At 33.8% G+C, this 25,180-nt stretch overlaps 1 protein-coding gene across 1 annotated transcript in view; it reads right to left on the bottom strand.

Annotated features, from left to right (window-relative positions):
• Window positions 1-25,180, bottom strand: part of LOC135122914 (uncharacterized) — an 80,206-nt gene that overhangs the window by 13,913 nt on the left and 41,113 nt on the right. Inside the window, exon 2 of the mRNA XM_064047432.1 lies at window positions 22,640-22,792. Within this exon, the coding sequence (XP_063903502.1) occupies window positions 22,640-22,792 (153 nt within the window). The remainder of the gene's footprint in view (window positions 1-22,639; window positions 22,793-25,180) is intronic.

The raw sequence follows: 25,180 nt of genomic DNA, 5'->3' as shown, positions 1-25,180 counted from the left end.
TGTGAGCCTATACGTCACATGTTGGGGTCATCCGGGCCAGACACGCCATGTTGGCGTGTGCCATTTGGCGTCTCCTACGAATCCCCTGTACTTAACCAGGAGCACATCCTGAGGGTGAAAAATATCTCGACGAAAAAATCCGTTTAGGATGTCAAATTTAACATGCCGCTAGCTCTGGCCAGGAATAGATAAACGCGAACATGCAACAAATAATGACTGGTAATTTGGTTAATATAGTTGTCCCAGTTTTCATATGAAAGGGTAATTGCGTTAGAGGTAGCTGATATGGTTGGGTGGTTTCAATTGTGATAGAGCTCGGGAAATGGTGTGTGATTTATTGTGGTCTTTATTATTGACACGTAATGAAAAGTGCGGATATGTCAGATTTAAATTCCTGGCTGGTGGTCTTACAATTACTGACTGTCAAGCTTTGAAAATAAACGAACTTTACCTTGGGAGTTATAATACAACAATTTCTTATCAACTAAGAATTGAAAAACGAAAGCAATCACCTACGAGAATTGATTGTTCGTACCAATGTGAGTTCAATTTTTCAGATCATTTATTCTGATAACTCAACAGTTTTAAATTATAAACTAGTAATACCAATAATGTCATGGTATAATTTGCTTGCACCTCGTTAAAAAAGTCATCATGACGTTTTGTAAACATTGTTACGTATGTCAACAATAAACCTAAAATTGAATCGATGACAGCTAACAACGCGAAACCTTACAATTAACCTAACTTTTTGGTGCAGTTGGATCAATAAAACACATGCGTTTTTCGCTACGTTTTTTTCTATACAAGAAACAACGCCACTTTGATTACTTTTTTCAAGTGTTTGAATTAGTGAAACGTCGTCTTATGATGAAAATGATATGGATGTCGTCTTTTACGATGTGTAACACCATATAGTACTTCTGAACCGTGGAAGTGTGTCATGATTACAAAATCTCTGTTGGCAATTCCGTTCTGGGAATCTTATATTGTGGTGTCAGTTAACACTTGAGAAACTTAAACACGAAGATATGTTAACGAGCTATGTTAATCAAAATGAGACAAAATACAATATCAACGCGATTTTGTAACCATAGTCTACATTAATACTTTATTTCAAGGCGAGCCCGAGCTTCGGTTGCTCAGTCCGGCTCACAACAATAATGTGAACATTGCGATACTTTAAATTAACAAATAATGTACATAGATTTAAATCTATTTATTAAAAGGGACACCTGTACATTGAAACAAAGACTTGACAATGTACCGTATGTCACAAATTTCATTCAGTAGGTAATAGATTACACAGGACGCCCACTTAAAATGAACAAAAAAAATAGGGAAAGTATCTAACGCCTCCTCAAATAGGAAGCATAAACTTAGCATTTTTTTCATTCGTGAAATCTTGGAAACCGTACGAGCACAAGGAAGTTTCTAGTTTCCAACATATTGTTTCTTACGGAAGCAAATTCTTGAACTATTTTTGTTGACGAAACGCGTTGATTTTAAAAAGTCAATTTTTACCTTTACAATTTTCAAATTTTATTTGGCTTCCTGGTGTATCAGCGAAATTCAGAACATCAGTCGAAGCGAATTCTAAATCCACGACTTTTCATGTATTTTTTACCGTATTAGAGACTAACTATAGGCATATAATGCATATCTGCTGCCAATTTTTTTTTTTTGTAAGTACTTGAAATGATTCTAGTATAAAACACGAGATTTAATCTGTAGAAAAATAATTTAAACAAAACATCCAAAATTTTTTAGACAGAACTTTCCTCGCACCTAAATCACTCATCTACTTGTTTATTATATGTGCGAGTTAAAGGTTATGTGAAACATATGGCAAATATTGTAAAGTACACAATTGTGATTAAAAATCAAGACGGATTCATTAAACAAAGGTACAGGAGTATGTTATTTTATAAAATTTAAATAGCATTTACAAAGCAAAATGTTGACGTGACGACACCAAAGTGTTTGTGGGGGTGATCAGATAAATTTTGGTTAGCGTTTTACCATTTACACCTTATTCGTAAAATACACACAAAATTTGAGAACAATAGTTTTGGAGATTATCTGTCTGATAAAAATCTACACAATCAGACAGACGGAAATGGAAGATCTATTTTTTCGTATTCTAGGGGCCATGAAACATCGAGAAAACATCAAAGCAGTCATTTACCAGATGGACTTTATTACTATTAATGAAGTTTCGAGAACAATAATAATAATAATACCAGTTCCTGATATAAACATTGTTATTATAGCAACAAAAAATAAAATATATCTTAATCTCTAAAATATTATGTTTAAATTCGTCTCAATTCCGGAAAAATCAAGACTACAAAAATATTCCAAATTTTGAAAATTTTAATAAACTGTTAATGTTTATAAAAAGGTGAATTTATGAAATACCCGAAGAAGTTTATAAATTTAGTCAACTGTATGAAAATGAAAAAAAAATGCTCCGAGAATATTTAGACAGAATTTCTCTCGCCCTTCAAACACAATCGAACAAATTAAAAAAAAATGAATTTGATTTTCAAAAATTTTATCAGTATATTATGATAACCCATATAAGTAAAAAAATATAGTTGATACAAATCACAGTGAAAAAAATTGGTCCAAGGTTATTTAGAGAGAACTTCCCTCACCCTTAAAATCCCGGTCCGTTAAAGCTTACAAAAGTTTATTTTTGTGATAACTTCTATAATCACAGTAAAAAAAAAAAACTAATGGGTCGCTTGTATACTACTGAAGTAGTGAGAGCGTTTCGATTATACTAAGTGGTATAAAAGCTTATTACACAATTTACAATTTTTAGCGAAAATCTGGATACATAGTCTAAAAAATCAAAGCAGACTCATAAACCACAAGTGTAACAGTATGTTATTTTATAAACTTTGCATGACGTTTAGTAAAAAAAGTTGATCTAAGTTTATTTAGAAAGAATTTTTCAAAAAAAAATAGGATAAACCGTTCTTGATTTGATCAATAAAAAAAACTGCGATCAGTCATTGATCCCCGGACCTCTTTTCTGCGAAGGGAGCGCGCTAATGATTATAAACAAAATCAAAGTCGCTAACACTCGGGAAGTAAAAATGATTGAAAGTTATTTACACAAAAGAGAAGATGTCAAAATTCCTGCCTTGTGCATGAAAGTAAGCTCGTAATGCTTCCAAATTTTGACTAACTGAGACTGATTTTGGCAAATGACATATCCTCTAAGAAAAGAAGGGTGGGTGGGCGGGGCTAGTACCTGCTAAGATAAGGCTAATTTTGGCAAATGACATAGCCTCTAAGAAAAGAGAGGGTGGGCGGGCGGGGCTGGTACCTGCTAAGATAAGACTGATTTTGCTAATGAGATATCCCTTAACAAAAGAGAGGGTGGGTGGGCGGGCCTAGTATCTGCTAAGATAAGACTGATTTTGGCAAATGACATACCCTCTAAGAAAAAAGAGGGTGGGTGGGCGGGGCTAGTACCTGCTAAGATAAGACTGATTTTGGCAAATAAGGTCCCTCTAAGAAAATAGAGGGCGCATGGGTGGGGCTAGTATTTGCTAAAATACGACCGATCTGGGCAAATGACATACCCTCCAAGAAAAGAGAGGGTGGGTGGGTGGGGCTAGTACCTGTTAAGACTGATTTTGGCAAATGACGTATCCTGTAAGAAATTTAATTAAATTATTATTATAAGAAAAGACACCAGAGGTTCCAAAGCACTTTCAGTTGTTTCCAGACAAAAATACCTAGAACCTCAAGATTGTTTAAATTAAAAAAAAATAAGTCAAAATCAGGTCTGGTCAGAATTTTCCAAAAATAGAACATCAAAGATCCCTAAAATTCTTTCAAATAATGTAAAAAAAAAACGCTCAAAAGGTTTTTTCAAGTTCGTTCAGCAACAAAACATCAGATTCCTTAAATTAATCCGAAAATAAAACATCGGGGGGCCGGTTTATAGAAAGCGAATTAAATATTTAATCCTTGATTAATTTAACAAAGGATTAAAATGTAGAATATGAGCCTGTGATTGGTTAAAACATGCATGTTGCCTAGCAACGAACCTAAATTAACAGTTAGTCATCAATTTTTTTCTTTTATTCGCTTTCTAAAAACCGTGTCCGAGGGACCTAAAATTAACTGCGAACATTTTGAACGTAAGGTTTTGAAAACATTGACAATAACAATTTAAAACTAATTTTTTGAGTTATTGTATATAAACAATTCAAAAAAGTATGACATATTATTAAACCACAAATAAAAGAGCATGTTAATGACAAATTTCAAGCGAAATTTTTAGCACAATTTTCAGATGACATCATCAATTTTTTAGTGAAATGAACACACAAATATGTATTAGTTTCAGGGATTAGCTGTCTAATAAAATCGACAACAGAAAACACATTGCAGCTGGAAAAGGAACACCTACTTTTTCGTATTCTAGGACCTCAAGAATTATTTTAGATTTAGTCAACTTGAAAACAATACAAATTATAACTTTTTCTTGAGTATTAATGATTGGCACAAATACTTTTTTTTAATGAAGTACCCTTGCATCATGTTTAAAAAATTACAGCAATGAGGAAAGAAAACATCAACACCCTGTATATTTTTGAGAAATTTGTCAAAGTTTCGCGGTCCAACTCAATGTTTTTACTTGCGTTTCACCTAAATATTTGGCTTTCGTTTCATTTTTTTTTTATTTTTGTTCTTTGAAAAATTAAATTTAGCTAAGAACTTACCCAGACATACACTAATCGTCAAAATATTACTTTTACTAAGTAGTACATGAGTAGCCAACTTGTAATTAATAAAATCAAAAAACTTCTTAAAATAAAAACTTCATTAAACAAAACCTCTTTTAGTGGTAAAAGAAATAATGACAATTGAAAATCTCTCCTTTTAATAAAGTTCCGAAGAAATTAAAAAAACGCATAAAATACTGAAGCTAATTAATGCTTTTACGTGATTTTTATGACTACTGACTTAAGAAAAGCAATAAATTGTGGGCATTTGTTACTGACAAAATAAACAACAGGAAACATTTAGCAAATATTAACGTTAATTGCTCGCTGATTAATTTACTTTATAATAAAAAAATTTGCACGTTGTTCTAAAATGACTGCGACTTAGAAAAAGACCACCGGAAATACAATTTAGAAAAATGACTCTGTAGTACTCAATACATACTAAATACGTAGTCAAGCTAGTATTTAACTTTTTTCTTTGAACTATTTACCAATAATAACGACAATACTTTAAACAAATAAGAGGTATATATGTGTTCTGGCTAAGTACGTACTTGCTTATTAATTCATAGCAGGACTTCCCTTACGCAGCAACTAGTTATTTTAAGTGATGTTTACCACATTTCTATTATATTTGTGCGGAAACATTACATTGCTCTATGTATACCGGATAACCGCATTTAAAAGCTCACACACAATGATTAAGTTATTCCATGGAAAATTGTACTAATTTTATTCCAGAATATGATGAAGTGTGTCGCCTGTTCAAGTGCCCATTCTACATCACAAAGAAATTACAAACACAAATACACCTTCACACTGTGTAGGTTTTTTTAATCAATAAAGTGCATCCACTTAATTCTAGTCTCGTGCGTGAATAGAAAAACGTAAATATTTAAAAATACACCTTACGACAGCCGACAAAAACTTATCGAAACAAGGAAAGTTCAACCGATTTGCTGTAGTAATATGTATAATTTACATACAAACATCAATTTATTTTTACTGATATCCTTCGCTTTTATGTTTAGACCTCCTACACATTTGATTTACCTACTTTTCAGCAAAAGTCAACGTATTTTAAACTCAATAAAATTTTCATTCACTGTTCCCCTTGACGTGGGTTTGACTGGAATGAATCCGCGTAGCCGAAATACCCACTGAAGTATTAAAATTTAAAATTAGGCCTATTGATATCGCACACAAAAATAAACTAGCATGACAAATCCGACAATACGTGGGATTTGGAGTGTGCAAACTCGAACAAACAAAAAATTGTGCGTACCTGAGATTAGATGTATAAGTACGTGTAATTATATGGTGTTTAAGAACCGCAAGCAGGTTTAGTTTTGCGGAGGAAGTATTTATTTGCTATAATTTCTGTGAGAAAAATACTTGAACTGGGTTATTTGGTTACAAGGTGTAATCGTAGACAGGATTAGGTTCTAAAAAATTGACATCCGAGTGATCTTTTTCTGTAATACTAAACCAACAATACAAATAAAACTTTCTAATTAATGTTAATTAATCTCGCACAATTACTGTAAGCTTATTACAAAACATGGAAAGTGTGGGTTTTCGTCCAACAATAAACAATGCTCTTGACGGATTTCTGCGGTGAAAAGTTGGAACAATGATTGTACAAAATTTTTGCTTGCCGGAGTCTCGAATATATTCACTGAATCATCTGGTGGATGGTCCAAAACCGTTAAATTCGGTACAGTTCTGTTACACTTTTATCTGTTTCCTGCTGTTTTTGCAAGATCGCTTTTTGCCACAAATCTCAATTAGTTGCCGTTTACTTTTGTTTATTTATTTTTTGTCATGACTGAATGTCACCGTACATTACATAATTCATTGTTTCAATATCCTGCAGTTCAAGGCTAGCTCAACATAGCGGAAACAAACTCATGAATCGGATCGGTGTGGCGCTTCCTGCAATGATGAATAATGCAAATTTTTTGCGTCTAAAGTACGGTAAATTAATCACCAAAATCACCTGCAGAGAGTTTGGCTCTGGGTTTTGTGTTAACTGAAACTACGACTCAATTATGGTCCGGTTTGATAGCAGGAACGACGATAAAACAAATATTTGCCTTGGAAGGTCAACATTCTAATTTGATTAAAAAATTTGATGAACCCATTAAAACAATAACAGAGCAAGGAGAATGAAAAATAGCATTGAAGTGATATTAGATGCTTCAAGATGTCATTAACTGCAAAACCACCATATGAAAAAAAAACTTGTCGAGTGTGCTTTGAAATTTATTAGAAAAAATGTTACCAGTATCCTCATGTTATACAAATCTGTCAATTTGATGTTTGATTCAGATTGAGTTATCAATATCATCATTGACAGTGATTTACTTAACCTCAAAATATAACGTGACACTTACCATACGAAAGTTTCAGAAATCCCTAATGTTAGCAGTACAATAAAAATATTCAAAACACACTTTTTTCTGTATTTTTCGTAGAAAGAATGTTTAACGTATTACACCAAGTTTAATGCGTAAGATACGTCCAAACGTAAAATATATGCCGATTTTTTTTGACACAGATAATCTCCTCGGCTACTCGATCGATTGTTATCAAATTTTGTAGTTATTTTAAGAATTTCGTATAGATGATGAAAAGCTAACCAAAATTTGTCTGATCATCGTCACCAATAATTTGATGACTTCACCTTCAAAATTTTACACAGTAAATGTTATTTAAATGTTATAAAAGAATTTACTTCTGTATTTGTAATTTATGAATACGCCTTGATTGTTTACCCTGTTTTCTCAAAAAAAATCCAAATTGTATAACATTTAATGGCCGATTGGCTCATACCACGAGGGTCACGGGTTCAATCCTGTCTCATAGGCCAGTTTTTTTTTCTTGGACTGTGACTGGTATTTTTTTTTTAAAGTAAGTAAAAATACACCCCATCCTTACTTAATAATAATGAAATAACAATTAATAATAGCTACACACCCAAAATAATTTTCAGAACGTTTTGCTCCACTGAAGCTTAATTCATAATAATTTTCTTTTATGTTTGCAGAGGACGAACGAAATCAATCAAATTTAATTTTCTTTTAACACAAATGCATACTTTTTATCTCCCGCCACTGTTTATCCTGGTCAACCAGCATCTGTATGTGCTTAAGATTCGAATTCTTTCGACGTATAAACATAAAAAGTCAAAGTTAAGCATGTACTGATAATATACAGCATGATCAACCAGTACTGTTTAAGTTGGTACATATGAATAAATTTTGCTTGAAACTGGTAGAACTGTAATATATCACAATTTGTTGATTATTATTAAGATGTCATAACTTTACTGATCACTACGAAGTGACGGCACCAAGCATTTTTTCCAAAATTTTAACACAGTATTTATTACAATTACTTTTTTAATATATGTATAGGGTGAATCACTAAGAGCACGGTCCAGAGTTGGGCGGGTCTTTGAGTAGCATACACTAAAATTATTTTAAACTACACAGACTGTTTTGTTTTTGAGGCTAGTTCACAACATTTTTTTTTTAATAGAATACCCTATATATTTTTAGTGTCTTAGAACTTATTGGCCTCTTTCTGGGCATTATTACCATAGTTTATTTTTGAATTTTGGATGCAACGTTGCCACGTTATTCCATTTTTTTAAATATTTTTGGCAATGTAAGGGTTTACAAAAAACGCAGTAACGTTATTTTTAAGATCTGTGCTGCAATATTTTCTGAAAACATAAATAAATGTACATACGCGTTTTATTATAGTATTCTTTAAATGAAATTCTAATATAGAGAGTGTTTATAAAAAATTTAATGTTTACAATTTGCAAATATCGATATGTATTTTAGGTTTTTCAAATAGAGCATCCTGTATTTTATTTCTTACTCTATTTTTTTCTTCTCTTTGTTTAAATATGTCCTTGTGTCCCTTAAAAAAGTAAAAAATCTCAATATATCGGGTGTCCCGAAAATGGCGCATTAACTCGTCAGTACGTTATGTACGGGGGTTTCGGGAATCCCAAAAAAATAATAAAACAATTGTTCTTTCTTACTTGCTAAGATAAAACAGATATTGGCAAATGACATACCTTCTAAGAAAAGAGAGGGTGGGTGGGCGGGGCTAGTAACTGCCAAGATAAAACTGATTTTGGCAAATGACATACGATCTAAGAAAAAAAAGGGTGGGTGGGCGGGGTTAGTATCTGGTAAAATAATACCGATTTTGGCAATTGACATACCCTGTAAGAAAAGAGAGGGTGGATGGGTGGGGCTAGTACCTGCTTTGGGTGGGACTAGTGCCTTCTAAGATAAGACTGATTTTGGCAAGTGACATACGCTCTAAGACAAGAGAGCGACTGTGGAGTTTTTTTGTAAATTTTCTAAAAAATTTCAAGAAAATTAGAGTAGCTTGGCAACATTGCATCGGGGTTTCGGTACTATCTAACAGACTATATGAAAGTATTTAGGGTATTCTAATTGAAAAATTACGTTGTGTGTTATGGTTTAAAAACAGAACACTCCGTATAGTTGAAAATAAGTCTGGTATATATTTCCCAAAGCATATTGTACAACTTTAGTCTTGGACTTTTTTAATCTCTAATAATTACTGAGATTTCAAGTGATTTACCCTGTATATATTTTTTTTTTAATTCACGATACCTCATTCTGATGATGGAGTCTTTTAATATTGGCTTCAAGAATGTGATATCCCGTCAGGATCCCACTAGTGAACCAACTATATATTTATGCTCCCACCATACTTCCTAAAACTGCAGAGGGAGAAATCCGAGTCCCTAGCCAATTGAAAGTCGCCACATGGATGCGCGCCAGACACATTCAGTTTGAAATTTAGGCGCCTGAGTGGGCAAATGAATGCCCATTACAATTTTTAGAAACTTCTCCAGATTTTTAGCATTTTCATCAATTTTAGTCCAGAAATTGTCACTTTATTCACACCGTCTTAGAAAATAGTATTTTCAGGACTAAATCAATAAGGCAAACTTTAAGTTTGTTGTGGAAAAGCACAATATGTCCTATATATCTCATACATTTGGTAAAAATTCAGCAATTCTGATAATTGGAAAAAACATTGTAAACAGAAATATGTAGCTGGAAAAATAATATAATTCATTTTGAGCACCATGATCAGTTTGCCGAACAGAGGGAGTAATTTCGTGCTTTTGACGTGAGCGTCCAAGCTTACACGAACACATCAAAAAGTTTTTTACAATTAAAAAAATGTCCACCACTATACAAGAAACCAAATTCTGAATCGGGATCCGATTCCTTTGGGTCTATAGTCAAAGATTCGGCTCCAAAATAACAAAAACAACAGGAAACTGAAAACAAGAAGACACGAGGGCACAAATAAAAGTTAAAGTCCATCTGTTCGGTAAACGGAGTATAGTGACGTAAATAGCTAGTCATGTTATTATGTAGATAACTCCAAGGTGTAGTAAACTATATAAAAGTTATGATTGCTACTTGAAGACAATGAAAACAAATAATTCTGAGCTAAAAGTATAATTGCTGCCTTGATTAAGTGTGTTCCATATTTTTAACATTTCCAGTATAAGACTTTTCTCAGAATATACATTGTTATACATAACAGTTTTACTTTCTTAGAAGCGTTAAAATCGTTGAAACATTAATAACTATAACCGAATAATTTATTCGCGTTTTAAACGTTTACTCAACTAAACCGAAAGCATAAAATCTAGTTGCGTGAAGGTATTGACAAATTGCAACAACCACTTAATTTACTATTGTATTCAATATTTTTCTAAGCAATTTTATGGTGAAGTTTCTTGACTGACGTAATACACAATAGGTAACTGTTAAATTACAAATTTGGAAACTGAATTTATTTAGTGAAAAAGTTTTAATTACTATTTTTCACCATAAAAAGTTGATAGCATTTACTGTAACACTTATTATACATAATAAATTTCAGTTTTTCCTAGTCTGGTGTTTCGTTTTACATAAACAGCTAATGAGATAAATTGCTACTTAAGTCATATAGAAAAAATATTTAATTAAATAACAACCATAATAGGGAACAATAATAAGAAATCTAAGTGAAAAAATATCTTATCTTTCATCAAGCAATTCTGGTTTCCTCAAGTAGCTGTTTTACACCAATTAATACAATTGTGCAAATGGTATAATTATGGTCATTGAAGCGAACATGAACTTTAAACGCACGTTTAGCAGATAATCTTCGATTACGCAAGTTGTTTAATAAGAAGGCGGATACTTGTTAGCAAGGCTGGACACCAAAACAGGACTAAGCGTTACTTAATCCACCGAACAAAAATAAACAAAACTTTCATCAAACAATATTTTTCTATATCGAGCTACGTATATTAAAATTTCAAAACATTAATTAACACATATCTGCGGTATGCATACGCACGCATTACACAGTCACAGTTTTCCAGATGAGATAAGAGGTAAAAATAACCCAAAAGCCGCAATTACTCACAGGACTAGCATCAAAAGTTCTGCATTATTAATTTTAATAATGACCAAAACCGAAAGACAAAATAAATTAATCCTAGAACTTGACGTCACCCCCTTATCATCAAACACGATTGTTTTAACACCTATCTATAAAAAATCAATAGAGTTATGCGGCGTACATAACGAAGACCCATCATGTGTAGGTGGCGGATCCACATGAATAAAACTATGACGCCATAGCATTATTCCCACACCCACTCCTTGCAATGCTTGCACACGCATGACATACGATGGGTCACTTTTTCACGCTCGTCTGGACCCTACTATTTCACAAATAAGATAGTTCCCGCAAAAATAGATGAACTTTAAAAACAAGTGTTGGATCAAGCGTGTATAAGATCACTTGCGTGACAAATTCTAATTAGAGCCTTCTGCAGACACAACAAAGGGACGACCACGTGGCATTGACTTTTTTAAACCGATGCGATGTCTCCGGGCTAAAATAGATGACGTGGATCACTTACTGCTTTTTTATGGATCATTTGCAGCATGTATTTTTTTGGGCGCGTTTTTTCCGTTTGATCAAACCCAGTCATGTCTCCGAAGACCACAATCGCTGAATGTCAACAGATAAATAATTTTGCCGCATCTGATTGCGGAAGGGCAAGGACCTGGGGCTCCCAGCGCAGGTAACGCGGGAATTTAAACTTTAGAGAGTTATGCGGATGTAGCATATATTAACCAATCTTGTGAAACAACTTTTTATGAAACGTGTACATCTCCAGTTAGCTGCATCCTTATGAAAGCCAGCCTTGAAAATACGCTAATCCTTGATTTGAGACGATTGGAATTGAAAACAATGAATAGCGGAAATTAATTTCGCCGCTCTGCTATCAACATCTTCGACGATTTGGTCGGTATGTCATCATTAGTGTCAATTTAGTTGAAACAATCCCGTAATGGTGCGTTTCCCGTCTCGTGGACCTTTAATTTCTTAATGCATTGTTTCAAGCATTGCGGTAATGCGCTACACTTCATTACTTTGAATTACTTCCTTCTTAAGCCTCTCCAACGCCCACGGACATCAATTCCGATTTTATCTGAAAGATTGAAACTGATTGAGAATAACACTTTGTAAAAATTCGGTTTCACGAATAAAAAACGGTAGTCAAAGTCGTAAAACCACTATATTCCTCGACGCACTATACTTCAGTGCGACTCTGCAGTGAATTATCACGCAATTATTATTACAAAGTTTCTTTAATTCGGGTCTCGTTACAATCTTGCTTCTCCCATATAAGTATTGTTTTGGGATCAAACACCTCGCTTTCCAGATCTTTATTCAGAGAGTGGCGTTGATAACTCCGAGGCGCGTCCTTGGATATCCTTTCGTGTAAATAAATTTACACTGGACAATAGTATAATGTAAATTTTTCACACACTTTCGGAATACTAACGAGCCCTCATTCAACAAAAAATTGCTCCTGAGCTGCAAGTTTTGAGACAAAAACCAAGGATGGAACCCAACAGGTTTGGAGATCCACAGACAATGGCGTGTTAAAAGGACAATCGAAAAGGAAGTCCGCCCTCACTCTTTTTTCTACTCCACAGGGCCATTACTATTCATTTATTACTTGACGCCACGAAGAATGTTCAAATATCATCCTCGACGTCCACACTGTAAAGAGCAACAACCCGCGTGAATGAGGACCTTATACGATGAATATTAAGCACTCTTGTATATGAATTTTATTATTAATACATGCTTTTATCACTTGGTAACACATGTCGGGTTTGTTTGGGGAAACGGGAAAGAGGAGCGCTGAGGAAGACTGAAAGATACAGATCAATTTTAATCGGTCAGAAGAGACTTTAATGGTTTAATCAAGTTTTTGGTGATCTCCATATATTTTTCCATTGGCGCCTTTAATTGCCGCTCTTGAGCTACCTCTGCGATAAGGCGTGTTTGTTTACATATCGAATTTCAAGATAAATATAGCATCTTGGAGACCACACAAAATAAAACCATAAGCGATAATAACACGATAGTTACTAGGGAATTCTTATCACATTCTTGTGGAAGCTGGAGTCACTACTTATCTCTCGACGTCTATGCTTTAACACGACCCATGAATCACGTTCAAAGCGTTAAATTACTTTATAGTGTTAATTATCTTGTTTGCATAATAGATAAAACAATATCTCATTGACACCAGCTCCGCCAAGGCTGAGATTTATGGTTTCTGGCGACAAGAATTTTTGCAAAAACGGGAACGGAAGCGGGGAAATAACATGAGAATGGTATTCAATTCCAAAACCGTCTGAAGGAGGTTAATTAATTAAATTGTTTTTTATTCCGTATTGTTCGCTAAAGTTTTAAATTATAATGGTGAAAAGTAGGCAAGGAAGAATTTGGTGGGAAGCGTTCACGAAAAGCTGGAATTATGTGCAGTTTAAGTGGAATTATTTGCTAATGGTAAGCTGCGCACGAAAAGAAATGCAAGGGCGGTTCGGTAGCCAGATGCTACGCGATACCATGGGAACATCCTATGGGAGCGCACTTTTTACCTTGCTGTCTTCTCTTTTATTGTCCCGTCTTTATTACTCTCTTGGTATTAAAAAGGGAGACAAAGACGGCGCTCACAATGGAAGAACATACTGCACTGGCGTCAGAGCGTTGGAAATGAAACCTCCAATTACAGAAGCTCGGTTGTTCAACCTAAATTGGAAAAAGAGGCCGAGAGCCGGGATTTTGAAACTAAATCAATTTCGGATAAAATCCACATTTCCATGAGAAAATCTAACAATGGATGAGATTTCCTACTTTCACTGATTGTTATTAACTGCTAAAATGATCACTGTTCGAGCAAAGACACACAAAGGAAACGACTTAATTAACAACGAACGAGAAAATGTATTATCCCGCTAGTAATTACCGGAGGCTAATTAAAAATCACAATGTAAATAAAGCCAGACAGCTTGTTTGCATTGCGTGCGATTTTCTAAGTGTTACTCAAATCTGTTTAGAATTCATCTGAAATCTTCACACAAACGATTCACACTGAAAAAGCAGACTGTTATTAGTTAGTGCTTAAGGTGTTTAAATATGTAGCAGTCTTCTGTTCGATCCGTTTGTGTACATATTTGCACTTACATTCCAGGCTTTTCTTGGATCTTGCGTTTACATTTTGCTGATGGTGTTAATAACCGACTTATAATTCGTTGTGAGACAAATTTAACAAGAATGGTGATGGGTGCATTTATGGTAATACTTCCAAAGATGGTGGCTTTCAATTTTTTAGCAAAGATGTGTTAATTTTGTTTCACTAGGACTTCAAAAATAACCTGTTTAAACAGAAATTCAGTTAGTTACGAAATTGATGGCCATCTATTATTTTCTTAAAAGTCAACTTCTATATTTGTAAAGAAAATAAAAAATAAAGAAAGTGAATCAAGTTTGTGGAAAAGTAAAGTATTCTTTTCAAAGTAAGTATTTTATTAACTAATTATCATTATCCAGGCTAATAATGCTGGAACGACCTCCACGGTAAAGACTCTCACTAGTCTATTGACTAGAAAATTTTAGAACAGATTATTTTTTTCTCATTTTAAAAAATGTAAATAAAATCCAGGATCATTATTAAAAAAAAAAATCGATTTGTCCCAAAATTCTCAACTAGCGTGATAAAGTTGTTATCTTTGATTTGATTTTTTATGAACTTACTTCATATTTGTCCTTTATTAACAGACTTATTGTTATCAACTTTTAAATATTACCTGTCCACAGTTTTCTCTACAAAATGCGAAGACAACTTTTCAAAACAAAAATCACTATCTCAATTATTTAAGGAAATTTCGAAAAGCGATTTTCACCACTGTTTTCAGCTTACAAAATCAGCTACAATCAAACGCAGCTTCTTCGACACAACCTGCTTTTACTGTATCTCACTTCCGACAAAAAAACTGGACAATGTGTGTCCTACGATTTATACATTTTAAACCAAAAAACAGTGTTGAAAGCCGCACTCTGAAATTTCCATAAATAATTGAGATATTGATTTTTAAAGACACGTGATGAAAAATTTCACCAAAATTAAAAAAAAAATTGTTGAAACTTATTTCCACCCTCGCCCCTAAAGTAAGTCCAACAAATGCCGTTTCTTTGAAAAATTATAAAATCTGATTTTGCAACTACTGTTTTGTGATAACCTCTGCAAAATAAAAAGATTGTTTCAATTTTTACTTCCCGAGCGTAAGCAAAGGAAGTATTGTAATCGAGTCCGTCGGTCGACTCTCTACTTTTACGTTTTCTCGATCTTTCATGACCCCTAGAAGACGAAGAAATAGGTCTCCCATTTCCGTCTGTCTGTCCGTCTGTCCGTCCGTCTGTCCGTCTGTCCGTCTGTCCGTCTGTTGTCCCGGATTTTTATTAGACAGATAATCTCCGAAAGTACTCGACCGATTGTTGTGAAATTTTGTACTTATATTAAGAATATCATGTAGATGGTAAAACGCTAACCAAAATTTGTCTAATCATCCCCACCACTAATGCGATGACGTCACTTCAAAATTGTACATAGTAAATGGGTTTTCAATTGTATAAAATAACATAGTCCTACACATGTAGTTTACAACTCTGAATCGACTTTTCACCCGAAACGTCCAGATTTTTGGAAAAAAAATCAAAATTATAAAACAACATTTTGAAATTTAATTTTTAATCTGCTAACCAGAATGCTTTGAAAAGTTGCAGATGTTTTAAGGCTATAAAGAGCATCATAAATCTTTAGTCAAAAAATATTTGCTTATCCCCTCCAAAAACTTGATGACGTCAGCTCAAAAGTTTGTGGAATAAATCATATCTAAAATGTACAAAATATGATGAGTCTGTACTTGTGATCTATCACTCCATTAATATTTTTTGGATTTGCATATACAGGGTGACTCAAAAAAATTAATGAATGCGTAAATTTATTTTACTGATTTACTCAGAAACTACAAAACCGAATGCTTTGAAATCTTGCAGATGTTTTAAGGTTATAAAGAGCATAATAAATGTTTAGTCAAAATATATTTGCTTATCCCCTCCAAAAAATTGATGACGTCAGCTCGAAAGTTTGCCGAATAAATCCTATCCAAACTGTAAAAATATGATGAGTCTGTACTTGTAATTTATCACTCCATTCATATTTTTTGGATTTGCATATACAGAGTGACTCAAAAAAATTAATGAATGCGTAAATATATTTTATTGATTTAATCAGGAACTACAAAACGGAATGCTCTGACATCTTGCAGATGTTTTAAGGTTATAAAGAGCATAATAAATGTTTAGTCAAAATATATTTGCTTATCCCCTCCAAAAACTTGATGACGTCAGCTCGAAAATTTGCCGAATAAATCATACCTAAAATGTACAAAATATGATGAGTCTGTACTTGTCATTTATCACTCCATTCATATTTTTTGGATTTGCATATACAGAGTGACTCAAAAAAATTAATGAATGCGTAAATATATTTTATTGATTTAATCAGGAACTACAAAACGGAATGCTCTGACATCTTGCAGATGTTTTAAGGTTATAAAGAGCATAATAAATGTTTAGTCAAAATATATTTGCTTATCCCCTCCAAAAACTTGATGACGTCAGCTCGAAAATTTGCCGAATAAATCATATCTAAAATGTACAAAATATGATCAGTCTGTACTTGTGATCTATCACTCCATTCATATTTTTTGGATTTGCATATACAGGGTGATTCAAGAAAATAAATGAAAGCGTAAATTTATTTTATTGATTTACTCAGGAACCACAAAACCGAATGCTTCGAAATCTTGAAGATATTTTAAAATTATCATAAGCATGGTAAATTTTTGATCAAAACGTATTTGGTCGTCCCCCCTAAAAAATTTATGACGTCACCACAAAATTTTGCTGAATAAATCCTATCTAAAATGTACAAAATATGGTGAGTCTCTTCTTGTGATTTATCATTCCATTCAAATTTTTTCGATTTGCATATACAGGGTGACTCAAAAAAATTAATGAATGCGTAAATTTATTTTATTGATTTAATCAGGAACTACAAAACCGAATGCTTTGAAATCTTGCAGATGTTTTAAGGTTATAAAGAGCATAATAAATTTTTAGTCAAAATATATTTGGTTATCTTCTACAAAAAACTGATGACGTCAGCTCAAAAGTTTGCCGAATAAATCGTATCTAAAATGTACAAAATATGATGAGTCTGTACTTGTGATTTATCATTCCATTCATATTTTTGGATTTGCATATGCAGGGTGACTCAAAAAAATTAATGAAGGCGTGAATTTATTTTATCGATTTAATCAGGAATTACAAAACCGAATGCTTTGAAATCTTCGGAATATTTTAAAGTTATTATAAGCATGGTAAACTTTTGTTCAAAATGTATTTGTTCATCCCTCCTAAAAAAATTGATGACGTCACCCTTAAATTTTGCTGAATAAATCCTATCTAAAATGCAAAAAATATGATGAGTTTGTACTTGTGATTTATCATTCCATTCATATTTTTTAGATTTTCTTAAGAGGTGGTTCAAAAAAATTAATGAAGTCAATTTATTTTATTGATTAAATTAAAGGCAACACTTATTATTAGTATTACACCCCAACCAACCCAATTTGGTAGACACAAAATTTGTTAAAGGAAAAACTCGGTTGAAACATAAGGGTAGCACGTTTATTTACATCGACTTTAACATTACAGACCTGCATTTGTTTTATTCGTTCACTTGGTTCCGCGAATATGAAATAGACATGTTTATAATCAACCAATTGTGAATTTCACCGTCAAGAATTAAAATAAAACCCAATGTTTTATATAATAAGCGGAAGTCGAAGCAATAAAACCGATGGTCGTTTTGTTTACAGTTTCTGTTTGACTCTCATGCACGTATGCTGTTACGCTTGTCATCTTAAATTAAGGTTGTTTATACATAAACGATTTTCAGTTGCCGTAAACGTGAGTAAATTGTTTCGTTATTTTATTGATTATAAAAAATCAATATTCAAAACGACCCAATTCATTTTCCCGAAAATTTGGGAATACAATAATTTTATTCTTAGTATTACACTACATCTATCCCAACTGATATACGTGTCCTTGCAAAAATGTTGATGACGTCATCGCAATTTTTTTTTAAATTCCCACTACAAAAATGTAATGAGAAAAAAACACAATAGGCATGCAGTCGTCAAGTTTCCGACAGCGAGGGAAGTACTGTCTAAACTCTTTAGACCAATTTTTTTATAAATTAAAACAGCAGTACAGTGCCCAAGATTTTTTAAATTCCTTGTAAATTAAAATAGCAAGTGGGCCCCCGAGATTCTTTCAAATTCGTTTAAAATTAGAAAGAACACTAAAGGGGACACCGAGATTCTGTATTTTTTTTTTTTTGTTTAAAACACTAAGGCCCCCCAAGTTTCTTTCAAACTGCTTGTAAATTAAAACACCACGAAGGCTCCCGAAATGTGGTACTTTCAAATTCGATGTAAAATAGAACATGAATGGACCCGAGAGTCTTTCAAAATCGTTGTAAATGAGAACATCAATAGAGTCTTCGAGATTCTTTTAAATCTCTTGTAAAATAAAACACCACGAGGGGCTCAATGTTCTTTCAAATTCCTTGTGAATTAAAAAAGCAATGGACCCAGAGATTCTTTCAAATTAGTTGTAAATTAAAAAACACCAAGGGGAGGCTCGGAGATTCTTTCAGATTTCTTGTAAATTAAAGCACCTCGGGATCCAGAGATTTTGTCAAATTTACCGTAAATGAAAAGAACAAAGGTGTGGCTGAAAATCCTTTCAAATTCGTTGTAAATTAAAACACCCAGAGGGCTTCTGAGATTCTTCCAAATATTAAAAAAAATTAAACACCAAGCGCTTTCAAATTCTTATAAACTAAAACACCACGAAGGCTTTCGAAATGTGGTACTTTCAAATTCGATGTAAAATAGAACATGAATGGACCCGAGAGTCTTTCAAAATCGTTGTAAATTAGAACATCAATAGAGTCTTCGAGATCCTTTTAAATTCCTTGTAAAATAAAACACCACGAGGGGCTCAATCTTCTTTCAAATTTCTTGTGAATTAAAAAAGCAATGGACCCAGAGATTCTTTCAAATTCGTTGTAAATTAAAAAACACCAAGGGGAGGCCCGGAGATTCTGTCAAATTTACCGTGAATGAAAAGAACAAAGGATTGACTGAAGATACTTTCAAATTCGTTGTAAATTAAAACACCCAGAGGGCTTCTGAGATTCTTCCAAATATTAAAAAAAATTAAACAGCAAGCGCTTTCAAATTGTTATAAATTAAAACACCACGAAGGCTTTCGAAATGTGGTACTTTCAAATTCGATGTAAAATAAAACATGAATGGACCCGAGATTCTTTCAAAATCGTTGTAAATTAGAACATCAATAAAGTCTTCGAGATTCTTTTAAATTCCTTGTATATTAAAACACCACGAGGGGCTCAATGTTCTTTCAAATTTCTTGTGAATTAAAAAAGCAATTAACCTAGAGATTTTTCCAAATTCGTTGTAAATTAAAAAACACCAAGGGGAGGCCCGGAGATTCTTTCAAATTCCTTGTAAACTAAAGCACCTCGGGACCCGGAGATTCTGTCAAATTTGCCGTAAATGAAAAGCACAAAAGGGTGGCTGGAGATCCTTTCAAATTCCTTGCAAATTAAAACACCCAGAGGGCTTCTGAGATTCTTTCAAATACTTAAAAAATGAAACACCAAGCGCTTTCAAATTCTTATAAATTAAAACCCCACGGAGGCTCCCGAAATGTGGTATTTTCAAATTCGATGTAAATAAAATAAAACATGAATGAATCCGAGACTTTTTCAAAATCGTTGTAAATTTGAACACCAATAGAGTCTCCGAGATTCTTTTAAACTCCTTGTCAATTAAAACACCATGGGGGGCTCAATGTTCTTTCAAATTCCTTGTGAATTAAAAAAGCAAGGGACCCTGAGCTTCTGAAATTCTTTCATATTAGTCGTAAATTAAACCAATGGTATTCTTGAAAGACTTCCAAATTCATTGTTAAATTAAAACACCAGGGGACTACCTAAGATCTTTCAAATCCTTGTAAATTGAAGCACCTCGGGACCCGGAAATTCTGTTAAATTTGCCGAACAAAGGGCTGGCTGGAGATCCTATCAAATTCCTTGTAAATTAAAACACCCAGAAAGCTTCTGGGATTCTTCCAAATACTTATTAAACACAACCAGGCGCAACATTACTGTATTCTCAAATTTTCGAAAAAGTGGGATGAAAAGTTCTTGAATTGATCATGAGTCAATTGAACTAGCGATCTTCGTTAGTAATTCGACATTTTGACGGCACAACCACAAAGTGTACCACACGTCAATAATGTTCTTATACTGGTATAAAATGTAACGATATAATCTGGATTTTTTTGCGAAAATCTGGATGACTATTTAAAAAATCAGGGCGGATTCATAGACCACAAGAGTAGAAGTGTGTTATTCTATAAAACTTAAACGTCGTTCACTAAAGAAAATTTAAGGGGACGTCATCAAATTCTGGTTAACATTTTACTATCTACACGATATTCCCAACATACATATAGATGTTCACAGCAATCGGTCCGATAGTTTCGGAGAGCATCTTTCCTAATAAAAATCGACACAGCAAACGACAGGCAGACGGAAACGCGAGACCTACTTTTTCTACTCTAGGTGTCATGAAACGTCGAGAAATCATGAAAATAGCCATTCGTCGGATGGATCCGATATATTTAAAATTTCATAACAATAAATGTGGTAATAATGGATATATTACATTCTGAAAATTGCATTAACAACCTCATAAAAGCCAAAGGTAACAGATAAGGTGTACACACAAATTCAATACTTTTTTTTGTAAAAATTTCTTTAGGACAAAGCTAAACAATAGAGGAACTATAGATTTTAACAAATATTCTCACAATCTAAACAGGAAGAATAGACATATTAATTTATAAATCAAAAGCCTGTTCTGTTTATTGTATTTTTAATTAATTATTACCGCAAACAGTTCACAGAAGCAGCATATTTATAACATATACAACTCAACCACAACTATTTTTATCAGAAAATTTATATCAAAACTTTGCTTTTGAAGAGTGTAGGCATATATTTTTCAGTTCCACTAGTAGATAACGTTGTTTGATGGTTAATTGCCACAAGGTAATCCAGGAGCACCTTTGTCACTTAACCTTGCAAAATACATCGGCAACTTCAAACACACGTGGTACTAAGGTAGGTACTACCTATCCCAACACCCAGCATAGAATTACCAACCTATGTCACTAATTAAAGCACAACAATACAGTTAACGCCTAGTACCAGTAATAGATCTGAAACAAGAACCTTGTCAACCGGTATTTTTATCCATTGTTCACATATGGGTTGGTACTTCCTACAAATTACATCACACGTTATCATATTTACGAAATCCAAGCGTCTTTTAAGTTAACTCGCTTCGGAAGAGTAACACCAACACCGATAACACTTATCAACTAATAACAGTTCGTCATTCCGAGATTACAAGCCAATTATCTGCAGAAAAACCGAAGCACTAACAAGGAAGTGTCGGAATTATCACACACACTTAAATAAATCAAACTTTACGCAACCCACAAATTCACCTAATAATACATAATTTGGTTAATTGGAATGTCTGAAAGACAAATTTTGTCCAAATGGTTCAGCGCACATGTGTCACACTAGTAGCTTCGTATTACGTTTCGATAGTATTTGAGGCCTTGGACGACCTTACAAGGCAACCCATTTCCACGGGAAAGGAACACGGGTTCCCACGAGGCGACGTTTTTTGAATTCTCATGTTGATGATCATTGTTTAGGTAAGTAACTGTAATTTGGCGTCCGTAACGAACTTTTTGCTATATATTTGGGCACCGGACTAAAAGTAAAGATGATTTGCGAGCTTCAAATATAATTTTTTGCGTTATGTTGTAATGGTGTGTGTTACAGGGTTAAAGTTTCTCACGTGAGTAGTTTGAACGTTGGTGGGCTGGGATCAGCAGCCGTAACAAGAAGTATTCTGTAAAGGTTAAGAATAACCTTGTATTAACGGCTTTGTGCATTGTGATTCAATGTGACAATTCGCAAGAGTTATACGATCTCATGCTTCAATTGAAGAGCGGTTAGTCACACACGGTACTGTTTATGGAGCAATTTGTCCTCTTTGTAATGCTAGATGATTTATTAATTTATTTATGTGAAGCGGTAGATAACTCCCATGGTTATCATCTAAAAAATAGTTATAGCTTTGACTATGAAAATGACCATTACGTTTACAGCGGAAATTTCAGAGTTTCTAATTTGTTCGATTTACCTGGAGGTTTCCTGATGAGTCGTTGAGTGACGAATAGCTAGAAGAGCGGCTTCCAAGAGGTTCAGGACTGAGACTTCCGTAGGATGTCGTGGAGCTTAAGGACACTGTGTCAGCTCTACTCCTGTAAGGAGAAAGCTGCACGTGTTTCATCATCTGGAACAAAGGAGATTTTTAAAACCATAATTAACGAATTTTGCACGGGAAGAGCACCGACAACCATCAATAAACAAGATTTATGCCAATAATAGCTCGCGTTTGTGAGTCGACAAAAACTCACTTAATGCTAATTTATATCCTTGCCCGCAAAAAAAGGATAACTACATAATTAAGCGTCAAATTGCATTTTTACGTTAGCGGGAGAGCCGAAATATAAATAAAGGCGAGAAATGGAGTACGGTCCCGACTGTCGATAATTAAGCAATTCAGTGGGAAAATAAATTCGAGGTTACTAAATTTAGTGTTGCATCTGAAGAAACAGCCACTCTTTTATAGGCTCGTGCTATAATGAGTTTTTTGTGTTTGAAGAGATCCCCTTGTTTAGTAAGTTGTTAGGTTAACGAGGAGATTTGTCTTTGTGATAACCTCGGTATCAGTAGTTTCAACATGTAGGCTTTTTTTGGTGGCTTTGAAGGATTTCCACTCTTCTTTACAAAGCAACAATACTCGAGTGAACTTGGCTGAATTTGAAGAGAAATCCGATAAATTACGTAAGTCGTGACAACAGAAGCAATTAAAATGTAAATAAATCGCGTTACGCAATGAGGAATTATTTGGGCATCTTGGAACCAATTAAATCATTCTTTGTTGTCTTCGAGCCACGCCGTGGACCAACTTGCGAAATCCTTACATAATTTTATTTGATTAGAACTGCAGCCGACTTCATATTCTGTTACAGATTCGTTATGGAATGTTTGATAATTGTCTTGGCAATTTCCTCTTTGCAACATCCTCTGCCAACTGGACAAAAACCTACGCAGTGACGCAAGAACAGGAGTAAAACAATACTAATAAAAGTCACTTGCTCTTGTTTCACCTCAACATCCGGCAATTTTCACGTACCGAGATATAAATTCCATATTGACTGTCTACTATTTTTTAAAAAAGCCGCAAATTCTTCACAAACCACAGGATTTTGTTACAGATCGTGTTGGTTGCGACCATGTGTCGTAACAAGGTGCCCATGGCAGTAACCCAAATGGTATACGTACTTCAGAAAACAAAGCCAACGTGATGACTTGTCGATTCGTTATCTAGACTCCCATGCTATTTCAACTTATCATTCTTAGGTTTCGTCCGGATATTGCGATACAAGATCGTTTTTGCAGGACTTGAGAGCACTCGCGAGACGTAGAAAATGACTTTCAATTAAATACTTTACCACTAGCTAAATGCGGTGCTCAAGAACTCGTTGGAATAACAGCAAATAATTAAATGTAAATTAACTCGGGCTTCGCATACCTCCTACTTTATTGAGACATTTTCACACATTTTCACTCTTCTTATTGCTGCAAATGCACGTATTACGCTAAAAATTAAGCAAACACCGGGTTTTGGAATAAATTATGTGTCTTATGCTGCAGCGTTCACACAGTATTCTCGGTAGAACCGCTACTTATTAAAATGTCTGTTGCAAATGTGGATTTATATTTTCGTTCTGAGAATGTGGACGCAGTTTGCCGAACTTGAAAATTTTCCAAGTTTTAATGACTGCAAGTGATGATACAGTAATATTCCTGAACATAAATTTGGAGTCAATCGTCCGTTTCATTGTTGTAAAAATGAAATTGCTACATTTTTTCTCAAGAGAAAACTTTATTAATTAAAAACTTGTTATAGATTTCAAGTATTTCCAGGTCCCACTTTTATTTTGTATTTAGCAATAAACATAACGACTGCAAAGGTAAATATTTACATTTTCAAGTCTTCACTCTTCTGACTGCTAAAGCAATGGTTTAAATGTGACCATTGCATTTTAATTTTTTTCAACAAAAATTCTACAGGTTTAAAGCTTCCATGTTAATTAGACACGAGAGTGAGTCATAGATTTTGGAACTACGACAGAATTCATTTTTATTGTAATATTTTGAGGAAAAACGCAAAAAAACAAATCGTATATGAAAATATTGAAAATATATTTTTCTAGGAAGACAATTAAAAAAGTAACTAATTTATATCGTTTAGGTAAATATTGACTCCATCCGGCGAATGGTTACTTTAATGTTTTCTCGACATTTCATGACACCCAGAGTTAATAACGTCTCCTTTCCGTCCGTGTGTTTGTCGCCTATCTCTGTCAATTTTCATTAGAAAGATAATTTCTAAAATTACCCGATTATTGTCAAAGTACAAAGTTCATACGTATGCTAGGAATATTGTGTACATAGATAGTAAAACGCTAACCAAAATTTGTCTAATAATCCCCAGTTAAATTTTGTAAAATAAATACTCCTGTACTTGTAGTCTATGAATCCGCCTTGAGTTTTTTCCAATTGAATAACCTTTTACAGCAATACAAGCGGACCATTTATTAATGCTCCTGCT

Source organism: Zophobas morio, unplaced genomic scaffold (genome assembly GCF_036711695.1).
Source record: "Zophobas morio isolate AGI-343-1 ecotype UQ-CSIRO unplaced genomic scaffold, CSIRO_AGI_Zmor_V1 ptg000005l, whole genome shotgun sequence".
NCBI classification, from domain to species: Eukaryota; Metazoa; Arthropoda; class Insecta; order Coleoptera; family Tenebrionidae; genus Zophobas; species Zophobas morio.
This window is presented reverse-complemented; position numbering and strand designations above follow the sequence as displayed.